The following is a 13,183-nucleotide window of genomic DNA, read 5'->3' as shown; positions in this document are numbered from 1 at the left end:
GCAGGTACCCTCAAAAAATATAAGAAGCATCTGGATGAGCATTTGAATTGCCAAGGCATAGTAGGCCACGGACCAAGTGCTGGTCCAAGATAGGTACTTGATGGTTGTATAGGTACTTGACCAAGATAGGTACTTGATGGTTGACATAGACATGGTGGGCCAAAGGGTCTGTTTCTGGGCTGTATTTCTCTGTGACTCTAAGGTGAGGAGATGAATTTCTAAGTACATTTTTAATGAAAAATCTTCCTTCCTATCCAACAACAACAATAACAACTTGCATTTATGCATAGTAAATTGCCCTGAGGTGCTTCATCTGGTGTGTTATTTGAAACCAAGTAATATACAACTGAAGGTGGGAAATTATAAAGATTGACTTGAGGTAGTAGAGTGATGGAGATATCGAAAAGTTTGTGAGAGAATTCCAGTGTCTGGCACCAATGCGGTTTCTGGCACTGTTACCAGTGACGGAGTCATGAAAATAAGAGAGAGTAAGGACGACGGGTGAACAGGATTTGGAGCAAGTTAAGTAATGGACGTCAGAGCTTTGGATGACCTCATTTTCCAAGACTGCAAAGTAGCAGGTAGGCCAAGAAGATTTTGGAGTAAATGAGCCCAGAAATATCAAAGACAGTGGATGAGGGATTTATCATTCTTTCACCCTCCAGAAATACCTGATTTCATCTTGAACTTGTATATACAGTCTGCTTTTATGGTCTGTCTGATAATGTTAATTGCCTTCATGGACAGCCTCCCTAAGACAATAATGTCGTTTTTGTGACTAGCTCATCGGATTGCACAAAATAGTCCCAGATGGTTTCATATCTCCACAAGCTCTCACCATCAAAACTTTTTCATGATCACTTTCTCCAGTTTTATATGTGCATTGTTTTGGCTCCTTCCTATTTCCAGTATCAGTTCAGTTATCTATGAACATTGAAACCTGCTGTAAAATATTTTTTATTAGTTTTTTAATGCTTTTTACAATGTTCAAAATTTGACAGATTGCTGTTTATAAAACATGATGCATTCGCTTTGGACCTTAAAGAACCGTAACGTAATAGAGATGAAACATAGACCTGGTTACCTTACCCCTGCCCAATGCGGCCAAGTGTTGGTGTCAGGTTGGGTGAATATTCTGTTGATACATTTTGATCTAGGTTAGAGTGATTTGCTGGGTATTCCTCATGTACCCTCTGTTGTTGTTCATTGAAACAAATTGGTAGCACATTTGAGGTTGTTATATTTACAACAATGGTCAGCCTGGGTTTAGAAAAAAAATATAAGTACATGGGCTTTGAGCGGGTTCACACTGGGTGTGGGCAGGTTGGCTTTTATATTGGGGTGGCCATTTATCATGGTCATTATTGCCATGGCAGATATTTTGTTCTTTTAAACTGTTGGTTAATAGAACACTGAACAGCACAGCACAGGAACAGGTCCCATGGCCCAGATTGTCTGTGCCGACCATGATGCCAATCCAAACTAATCCCATCTGTCTGCACATGGTCTGTATCCCTCCATCCCCTGCCTGTTCATGTGTCTGTTGAAATGCCTCTTAAATGTTGCTGTTGTATCTACTTCCACCACTTCCCCTGGCAGCCCACTCCAAGCAGCTCCCACACCCTGGGTAAAAAAAAATTCCTTAAATCTCCTTTGAACTACCCCCCCCCCCCACCCCATCCCCCACTTTAAAGCTATGCCCTCTAGCGTTTGACATTTCCACCTGGGAGAAACGCTCTGACTACCCTATCCATGCCTCTCTTACTTTTATAAATTTCTTTCAGGTTGCCCCCAGCCTCTTGACCTCCAGAGAAAATAATCCATATTTGTCCAACCTCTCTTTATAGCTAATACTCTCTAATCCAGGCAACATCCTGGTGAACCTTATCAGTATATATTTTGGTGCTGAATATGTAGCAGGTGAGGTGCAGAGATGTACCAGCATAAAAGCTAGAAGCCTGGAATAGACCATTTGGTTCTTTGCACTGACCCTTGTGACTGCCCTGCCATAGGACAAGATCATTATTGACCTTTTACCTCTGCATCACTTTCCACTAAACTCTATCCTTTGATTCCCTTAATATCTAAAAAAAATATTGATCTCTGCTTTGAATATTTTCTGTGACTGAGCCTTCGAAGTCGTCTTGGGTAGAGAATTCCAATGATTTGGGTGCAGAAATTTAAATTCTTCAATTTGGGCATTTCATTCTTCTATCATTGCAGGAATTCATCTGGTAAACCTTTACTGCACTACCTCTGTCACAAAGATATCCTTCCTTATGTAAGGAGTCCAGACATGTACACACTGTGGATATATGACAGTGGAACAAGACATCTTTGCTCTTGTACTCAAATCCTCTTGCAATAATGACGAACATATGGTTTGCCTTCTTAATCGCTCACAGTACCTGCATTTTAACTTTCAATGACTCATGTACAGAAACACCTTTCAATCTGTCACCATTTAAAAAAAACTCTTTCCCATTTTTCTTGCTAAGGAGGATGACTTCACATTTTTCTACATTATGTTCCTTCTCCAATGTGCATGTCTATTTAATTAACCCAAAGCCCCTTCAAGCCTCTCTGCATCCTCCTCACCACCCAAATAGCATCTAGATTTATATCATCAGCAAACTTGGATATATTACCCTTGACCCCTCATCAAATGATTAATATAGATTGTGAACAGTTGGGGCCTCAGCATTGACAACTGCAGCACCCCACTAACCACATTGCCTCTCAACCCTGAATATGACCCATTATTACTATTCTCTGTTTTCTGTACATTAAGCGGTCCTCAATCTGTGCCAGTATATTACCCCCAATATTGTGCGGTCTCACTTTGTTTAATAATCTCCAGTGTGGTATTTTAGGAAAGTCTCAAAGACCAAATACATACGTAACACAGCTCCCTTTTATGTATTCCGTTACAATCTCAAAAAATCTTAATATGGAGGTGTCACTGTGACCTCTTTTTAAGAGAAGCTACCTCAAAAGAAATCTTTGTCCTTCTCCGAGGGCTCATTTCTGTTTTGGACTCCCTCATATCCCCCATTGGACTGAACTTGTGCCCTGATTCTATATTGTGTAACCTTGAAGGTTCAGACGGGGATTTGATGCAGGGAGTCAGTGGCTTGGCGATGTCCAACTTTTATAACAATGGCCTTAGCAGATGTAAGTAGAATCTTTGTCCCCATTAGTCCCTCTTTGTAAGCTCATGCTCTTATCTCCCATGTTTAACCTTGGTTCTGGCAGTTTTCAGTATGCTGCCACTTAGGTTATGATGGTAGTATGTTGGAGCAGACATAGAATTACAGGCTGTTGTGTACAACTCCTACTTCAGATCTAATCATGCATTCCAGTCCTGTGAATTCATATGTTGGAACTATACAAAATCCAACTTTTCCTTTGCAGCACCAGAGAAGTAAAATTTCATGGTGTCACTAATAGTGTGCTGCCAACATTTTCAGCAGTTGGCTGCCAGCTTCCCCTAATCACCAGCTTTAAGGTGTAAAATATGGCATTGAAGCTCGCAATGAATTTACTTATGCACTTCTTGCTATCATAGTTGTCTTATTCAACTAACAGAATTTTAAAGGACAGAGGAGGCCACTTAGCCTGTCATATCAGTACTGACTGTTTGAAAGAACTGTCCCCAATTAAGGTAGCTTTTGACAGCACTCTACCTGCATAACATTATGAGATGATTCAACAAAGTGCACTTTCCCTTAGTGTATGTTTAGTTTTTGGCAATTTGTTGAAATATATACTTAACAGAAATGGGTGGATGTAAAAATAGTTTGGGAGATGTTATTTTATGTTTGCAATATCAGAATAAGGGAAAATTGAGACCAATAGATATTACCATTATCTACAGAAAGGAGGAGGAGAGATGAATTCACCTTCTGATTTGCATACTCAAAAGGGAACCTCATCTAATTTTCAGTTTTCCTTAATCAGTGAACTGGCAGCTACCTGTAAAAAAGAATTGAACAGAAAGACTAAATAAGAACCCTATGTGATTATTTAAATAAATGCTTGTTGATATTCGATATTAGCTTATACTTGAGAATTTTTAATGTTTAAGTTATATTGTCCATGTGTTTCATATCTAATCTTATGAAAGTGAAGATGTTTTGGGTAACATTGACTTTGGATGATAATTTTAAAATGATTCAGCAGCTCAATTATAGATCTCACCTGATTATCCTTTCCATTGAAGCTATTGATTTTTTTTGCTACATCAGATGAACAAACGCTTCAAAAATATGAGTCTCACCAAAGTACAATATTATCCATTATGCTGATTGAAGATGATTTCCTGGCATAAAGTGAATACTAGTTGTTGGTGTGAAAATTGATCAGCCTGGTGAAACTATGCTATTTTCTTGCAGTTATTCATGGTAGACAATGGCGCAGATGACTGGAGAATAGCCATGACTTATGAACGGATTTTTTTCATCTGTTTGGAAATATTGGTATGTGCTATTCACCCAATTCCTGGAAACTACACTTTCATATGGACAGCACGCCTTGCCTTTTCATACACAACATCTACAGCAATAGCAGATGTGGATATAATCTTATCGATACCAATGTTTCTTAGGCTTTACCTTATTGCTAGAGTAATGCTGTTGCATAGCAAACTTTTTACGGATGCTTCATCAAGAAGTATTGGAGCACTGAATAAAATAAACTTCAATACCCGTTTCGTAATGAAGACTTTAATGACGATATGTCCAGGAACAGTACTGCTGGTTTTCAGCATCTCATTGTGGATAATTGCAGCATGGACTGTCCGAGCTTGTGAAAGGTAAGTGGTTACTCTGTTGGCTTTCTCAATGTTTAAGTGTAAGATAGAGTTATCTATTATTTTCAAATTCTGAATGATAATTTAATAATCTAAATTTATTGTGCTTAGTTGTAAACATTACTCATATCTTACAATAAGTATTTCAATATCGTTATGGTCTTAATGGTATTCTTTTTACCAAATTTATTTTGGGATTGTTATTTCTTTTGTCAAGACAATTAAGGAAAGAAATTGAGAACTATCATTTTGTTATGCTCAAAATGTCTTCAGACATGGAAGAGTGTATGTTTAATTGAGCTGATTATCATTCATATTTTAGTGCTTCAAGAAGATTTTGTATAATTACACTGTACCACTGTATCAATCAACAATTTACAGTGCACCTCACCCAGAGGAAGGCATTGGACATTGCAAAGTACTTTGTAGGGTAGTGGACAAAATGGATCTACAAGGAGAGAGGGAAAGAAGAGCTTAAGAATTTTGGACAAAAACAAGGATTGGGGGCACCCAAAAGCAGGGATGGTATAGATGTTTAAGGATAACAATCCAAAAATCAAAGTGTCTGAAGACTAGTGTCCACCAATGGAGAAGAAGAACTGAGGTATATTGAAAGGTCAGAGAAAAGGAAAGGTATGCAAAGTTACAGGTTTAGAGAATATCCTGGGAGAGTGGGAGGAAGACTCTGAAAGGATTTAAAAGTGAGGATACTGATCTTAAAATCAGTCTGTAGGAAACACAGATGGCCAGTGGAGTTTGACAAGGGTGAGTGATGAAAGATCAAAACTGTGCATAAACAAGGATTCAGAATCCTTCTTTGTAGACAAGTTGTCATTAGTAGAGAGTGGAGGTTGGTAAGAAAGTATTGTAGAAGTCAGACTTGCGGGGAAGGTGAAGGAAAGTGACCTGGAGTAACTGATCTGATAGCGATAGGAAACTGAGTTTGGGTCAGACTAAAGACAAAAGATTCACATTTCCTAGTTTGTAGTGACCTGCGCTAAGAAAATTATCCTTCCTACAGTTTTAAGGAAATTAATAGTGTATCTGGTCAGCTGATTTTTGGTGTGCAGGTAGTTTAGTTTAAAAATAGTCAAAACATCATGTTCTGAGCACAATAATAATTTGCCAGTTCTAATTTCATTAGAGGAGAAACTTGTTAAATTTATTTTCATAATGCTGATATTCTCCACCTGTCATTAACATACTTTTCTTTCATATTGTTCTACCACAATTTAAGCTCTAGTCATTGATGAGAACAACGTTCATGATGTGAAGAGTTTAGGATGAGGATTTAAGAAAATGCTTTTTGGCCTTAAAGGGATAGGACCCCATTAAGACACAACTACACTTCAACACCAGTTGTATCTCTTGTGTCTCTGACTACACTTCAACACCAGTTTAAGATAATGCCCCAGAAACATCATGTTGTCCCTTTGGTGACTGTGCCACTATACAATCCCCAAAAGCCACATTGGTACCTTGCTAGTGCTCAGTTTGCATTCCCAGAAACAAAACCATGAAAGGAATCAGCACTAAGCAGGGTCATTACAGCATTACATATAGAGAGGTACATTACTGACGGTGCTGCTGTGCTGGGAACCTGACACGAATCACTGCTCCCTGCTGACACCGTCGCAGCAATAAATTACCCATGCTGCAGTGTTGACAGGCTGCTTGTGAGGACTGGTGTTTGGTGAACTGGACTGAGCTGTGTGGTCACTTCACGCTGAGGTGTGGGGCTCAGGGCTGCACTCTGGCTGGCACACTGAGTGCAGGCCATTGCTGGGTACTGGTAATACCTACTCCATGTGTTGATGGACTGTTTGGGTCTCTCATAACCTCCTGGTGGATGTGATGGAAGCCGTCATCTCCTGCTCTCTTTGTTTGACTGCACAGCTCTCCCTGGCCCAGAGATTTCACTATGGGAACAAGCTCAATGGCCGGTGATCACTCCTGAGCTCGTAACTACAGGGAAACCACTGGGTGATCCATTGCTGCAGGAGGGCATCTGAGGTCAGGATTCACACCAAGTTCCCGGCACAGCAATGCGAGTGTTCAGTCTGGAGGGCCAAGATTGCTATAACAAAGCAGCTCTCTGCAGGATAATGTTAAGTTACTGGTGTATTAGTTACAGAGCATGCAGGTCACTCACTTCTGGGCTTTTGTTCTGGGGTCTCCATGTATATGTGTGTTATGAGCATGGAAACCATTGGGAAACAGAGTTCATGACATGTTCTATGTGATGAGCCTTGTAATAGGTATGGTCCTTTGACAACATAGACTTGAATTAGAAGGTTGGGGTCTGATTGAATGTTATTTAGTGGGGTGACAACCTTACCTGGCTGTTGTGATGGAGTCTGAGATTTCCCTCTTATTCCCAGCAATCTCTTTTTGTCTTCTTTCTTGGAAATCATTCCATCATAGCCCCACCACTTCCTGAAGCCTTGCTCCTGCCATCTTCCAACAGCCTGGTGACACCACCTACCCAGTCCTCTGTCCACTGCCCACAGAGTTGTTGCTGCTCTGCGATTCTGCCCTCCCCCATTGATCCTTTCTTCTCCGCTGACTGCATCAATCCACTGCTTTATGGACTGCGTGCTGGGCTGTGCTGGAGCTTATATCTGAAGTCTGGTGACAGGCATGGCCTGTTTTATTGTGCACGATGAATTGGGTCTCAGGTGTCTTTGCTGGAGGAGCATGATGTAGGCCACCAAGCAGTGCTGCCTTAACACACTTTCTCAGGCTTATTACAATTTGTAGCCCATTGTCTGCCATGCCTTGCAGCAATACTTTCCATTCCTTTAATAATGTTTCAAATGATTGGGTGGTGCCTCACGGAAGCAAACAAAATTTGACATGAGAAGCAAAATACTGCAGATGCTGGAAATCTGAAATAAAAACAGGAAATTGATGAAAATAATCAGTAGGTCAGGCAGCGACTGTGCTGAAAGAGAAAATGAGTAAATGACCTCACATTAACACTGTTTCCATTTAAAATTGGACACAGATTTGGCATTCGGAGATAGTGGGATAGTCACCTAAAGCTTGGTTAAAGAGGTACATTTGGACAAGATGGTGATGGAGAAGTATGGAGTTTTAGAAAGGAAGTCTGGTGTTTGGGACCTTGAGAGTTGGAAGTGTAAAAGAATTCAAGGATGTTATAGCTAGGCTAAATCTTTCCTGATTGGGTACAATTGAAAGAAAGATGCTACTCTCTGTCTTTCTTGTCTTCCCTGTTACTTTGGGACAGGTAATGAAGAAGTGCCATTGGTAGTATTCTAGTGTTCTTTTAGTATGACCACTTCATCAGTAAAATATAACAGAAAGGTGATACACTCTAAATTGTGTGGCTAATAAGGAGTCTTACCAAATTGTGAAGGATTATTTAATCAGATAATATATATCTGAACAGACATAATTTAAAACTTTCACAATAAGCTCAGTTCTTCAGACAACAGAATCATAGGAATAGTTACAGCACAGAAGGAAGCCATTCAACCCATCATGGCCATGCCTGTTCTCTACCATCTGTTGACTGTTACTTAGCCAACTTAACATCTATGCTACCGGTGTCCTTTTTATATGATGTGCTTCATCTTTGCTTATAGGCTTGCTATGTGGCAACTTACTAAAAGTCTTCTGGAAGTCCAAGTACACCACATTGATTGTATTAACCTTGAACACCAATTTCCCTTAGTGAATCCATGCTGGCCTGCCTTAATTAATTAATGTTCATCAAGGTAAATATTAATCCTGTCTTGGATCAATTTTTCTAAAGGCTTTCCCACCATGAAGGTTAAACTGACTAGCCTGTAGTTACTCAGTTTATCTTTACTCTTAAGTTTTGTACACAGACATAGCATTTGCCTCCCTCCAGTCCCCTGGTACCATCCTTGTATCCAAGTAGTATTGAAAGATTATGGTCAGTGCTCCTGTGACTTCCTCCCATATTTCCCTCAAAATCCTAGGATGCATCCCATCTGGTCCTGGTGAATTACTTATTTTAAGTTCAGCCAACTTTTCTAATACTTCCACGCTATCAACTTTTAATGTATCCAGTGTCCCAACTATCTCCTCCTCCACTATTACTTTGGAAGTACCCTCTTCCATGGTGAATCAGATGTAAAGTACTCATTTAGTACCAGGAACTGTATGGAGAACTTTAGTACTTTAGTTTTATTTTCCTTTGAAATGCATTCTGCTAGATGAAAGTCCAATTTTAGAAACAACATTAAACTTCCATCATAATAAGTAAAATACAGTTGTAACTGAGGCATAATGAAACTTGTGAGATTCTGGAATCTGTGGTCCTCTGGTGTAGTCACTACTACCTGGAGGATTTAAGTGAATAGTACCAGGAAATTAACTGGCTCTTGGTCTCACCCAGTCTCTGAAAATACAGCTTGCACATATTTCCATTAAATGTGTCTGAACCTTATTGAGCATGCAGCATGTTAATTAAGACCTTTAGCAGGTCTGTGATCATATTACCTATATTTAGCAGATTTCTGCCTATTGTAGAACATAATACTGTGCTAAAGAGAAGATGCTTGGTTTAAATATAAAGAGGACATTTTTAAAATAATCATAGATTTGTTTCAACCATGTACAGAACTACTTTTTAATTTTGATAATTTTAATATTAATTTGACCCAAATGTTCACCCAGTGTTTACTATATTCTCCTCCTGATGATATCAATCTTGAGAATATTAGTGTGATGAATCATGTAGTTGAATCAGTGGTTATCAATATCAGTAAAAAACGATAGTATAGAAACCCAAACATTCTGCAGAATGGAGGCAGCAAGGAGCTTGGGACATGTTTTGCAGCATACCAATGCTTATCATTGTCAGTAATGTAGAATCACGGAATGGTTGTCGTGACCCAGAAGGAGACCCTTCACCAAATGAGTCTGTGCTGACTCTGAGGGGAGCAATCTTACCATTGTCACCACCACCACCGACCCCCCGCCACCTCTGCTCTTTCCTCATAGCTCTGCAATAAGTTCTCTCTCAGGAGACGATTCAGTTTCCTTTTGCAGGCACTTCTTGCTTGTTCCCATTGCCTTAAATATAGTGAATATCAGATCATAGCTGGTGACAGTGTGAAACATATGTTCTCTTACATCTCTTTTGCATTTTTTGCCCAAAAATTTAGGTCTATAGCCCTGGCCATGGCTCAAGAACTATTAATTATTTGGAGCAGCTTCCCCCTGTTGATCCCACCTAAACCCATCTTGATCTTATGCTCCACTGTCAAATCTGCTCACAACCTTTTATTGTTTCCTCACGAATAACCCTAGTTTCTCCAGTCCAACATTACAGCCGAAACCCCTCATCCCTGGGACGATTCTAATAAATCATCTTGCACCCTGTCCAACACCTTGACATCCTTTCAAAGGCTATGTGACCAGAACTGGGTGGAATTTTCCAGTTTTGGGTTTGACCAGTGTATTACAGCATCAAAATTTGTGACTCTAACTTTCTGGGAAGTTCCCATTGGCTTTTTGACTTGGGAAAGTTGACAGCGGCCCAATTTTCTGATCATTTCTCTTTATCTAACCAAAAATATTAGTTACATATTAAATTCTATTAAAATTCAAAGATTGGGCTTCTAACTTTTTAAATATAATTGCTAATTTCATGCTCCTCGGAGTTTGTAGCCAGTGTTTATTATGACTAACCCACGCACTCTCTCACCATTCCAAGAACCAAGCAATACTTCATAAGATGTGTCCATAGTGATTGGTTGATGATTATTTGTTGCTATGGTTGCCTGGTCTTGTTAAGGAGCTACCTTCAGTTGCTTGGTACCCTGGAACATAATCAGAGCTAATGAATTTCAATAACATCACAATTCAATGAAAAGAGCAAAAAGCCAGCCACAAATCAAGTATAACTCAAAGTATTTGATAATAAATGGTGTATCTAATTTTATTACAATCATATGTCTAAACTTCAGAGTAAAATAATATAACTTTATGTTGTGTACTGCTGTTCTCATGTTTAGCTGCATTTCTGTAATTCTCATCTGTGCCATAAACAAGCAAAAGACTAATCCCTGTTTTTGTTTGTGGTTAATATTTTTTTCTCTGTTGCTAGCTCCTCCTCTCACTATTTTTCTCTTTCTTTCTTGCTCCCTCTTTATTACTCTCTGTTTCTCTCTCTCTCATTTTGCTCTTATTTTTTCCCTCAGTCTTTCTTATCCTTTCATCCCAGCTCTATCCATGTTCTCATTTGTGATTTAATTCTTTATAATCTTAACTACGTCTTTCTTCTATCTGTGTTCTTGTATGTGGTCTGAGTCTCTGTCTGGCATCCCAACCAAAGGCTTCTGGGCTACATGCTCTTTCACACAGTGCAAAGACTTTGTGGTGTTCAAGATAATTTAGTATAGAATTAATAACTCTGTTGAATCACTGTGCGTGGGTCACACACTTTTCATTGTTGGTTCCAGGACCTTCACGCATGCAAATTTCTTCAACACAGGAGACGGTGGGTGTGCACGTTTTGACATCACTTGTATAAAGTTCATTTAGAAGATAAGAAATAGGAACAGGAGTAGGCCATTTGCTCATCATTGCCAGCTCCTCCACTTGGTCAGTCTTTTTACTCCATTTGCCACTTTTCTGTAATAACCTCATTCCTTGATTCCCTTCGCATTTAAAGATCTGTCAACCTTCATCATGATCAATGCCTGAGCCTCCACAGCCCTCTTCGGTAGAAAATTCCTCCGATTCACTGCACTCTGGATGAAGAAATTTCTTCTCAGATCTGTCTTGAAGAGCTGACCCATTATTTTGAGTCTGAAGTCCCTGTCAGAGAAAATATCATCCCTGCATCTACCTGTCAAGCTTTGTAAGAATATCAAAGTTTTCAATGAGACCACCTTTCATCCTTCTAACTTCAAGAGTTTATAGGTCCAGTCTGCTTAACACTTCCTCCTTTGACAAATCTGCCATCCCAGGAATTATGCTGGTGAACCATTGCTGCACTCCCTCTGTTGAAAGTTTCTTAGGTAGGGAGACCAGATCTATACACAATATTCCAGGCATTGTCTCACTGGGGCTCTGGATTATTGAAGCAAGACATCTCTACTCAAATCTTCTTGCAATTAAGGCCAATGTAGATTTGTTTTTCTAATTAGTTGTTATGCCTGCAGGTTAACTTTCTGTGATCTATGCATGAGGACACCTAGGTCCTTCAGAAACCAATACTTTTCAATACCTTACCAATTAAAAAAACATTCTGCCTTTTATTTTTCTACCACAGTGTAAGACCTCACTTTTTTTTACATTTATACTCTATCAACCATGTTCTTGCCTGCTCCTTTATCTATCTATCTATCCATCCATCCATCCATCCTTTTTCTTTCCATGAAGCTTCTCCTTGCAGCTTTGTACGTCCATGGCTTGTGAATGGTACTGGTCATGCAAACAGAATGACGTCTCAACAGGGGAATTAAGGCCTTCTTCTGCCTTAGTAAAGTGTAACAGCTTTACCTGGTCTGTGGCTGGGATGTCCAAAGCATTCATCTTCTGGCAGGATTTTTTTCTTGGTGATTGCTTTGCCGTCACCGCTTATCAAGGACCCAGGAACATTGCATGTTCCCAATAGTTATCTGCAACCTGTGACCAACCTGAGGGAGGAAAGATTTTTGTCAGTGTCTTTATGTACAGGGAGTGTCTATTGAGTACAATAAACTATCAATCCTGTGGGGTTGCACACAAAGTTGGCAGAGTTCCCCCACCCCACAGCGTTGGTTTAATGTACCTTTATAGAAGATGGAGAATTTCTGGCCATCTGTATTTGAGACTCTATCCTTTCTACGTGCAGCTGTGGCTTTATTCAATGTCTGTATATGGCTGCATCCTTTATGTACGTCTGCCTCTTCCTTCTCTTTTACTCTCCTAATATCTATACCATTCTGTCTCCAAATGTCTGAACAATTCTCTAACATGATTTTTGTCTTAGTCAATGAAAAGAATATACATTTTGTCTGAACTGAATTTCTCTCTAATTAAGTCACGAGTGAAGGCCTTAAAGATTATTTAATGGAGATTTTTTTAAAAAATGGAGGTGAATAAAGGGAAACTTCTTCTGGCTGGCAAGTCACTACTGAGTTGTTATCAATTTAACGTTAGCACAAGCATGCAATACTTCCCCATGGGTACTTGTTGTAACACGTTCTGTTATTTAAAGGAGCTTGGTTAATATTTCAAGGGCTAAAGCTTTGGGAAGGGGGCAGGGCAATGGGGTCATTTTAGGACGTTGTAGTCTGTGACATGCTGGGCAGGTTTCCATTTTAAATTTGATGGTTAGGCTTAATTGAGACAACCGATATCCAGTTTAAGATTAAATAAAAACAGAAA

The 13,183-nt window shown here is 39.5% G+C and overlaps 1 protein-coding gene across 1 annotated transcript in view; it reads left to right on the top strand.

Moving 5' to 3' along the window:
* The window catches only part of LOC127572527 (small conductance calcium-activated potassium channel protein 2-like), a 103,814-nt gene that overhangs the window by 30,286 nt on the left and 60,345 nt on the right, over positions 1-13,183 (top strand). The window contains 1 exon segment of the mRNA XM_052019893.1: positions 4,395-4,813. Within this exon segment, the coding sequence (XP_051875853.1) occupies positions 4,395-4,813 (419 nt within the window).

This window comes from Pristis pectinata, chromosome 7, assembly GCF_009764475.1.
Source record: "Pristis pectinata isolate sPriPec2 chromosome 7, sPriPec2.1.pri, whole genome shotgun sequence".
Classification (NCBI taxonomy): Eukaryota; Metazoa; Chordata; class Chondrichthyes; order Rhinopristiformes; family Pristidae; genus Pristis; species Pristis pectinata.
This window is presented reverse-complemented; position numbering and strand designations above follow the sequence as displayed.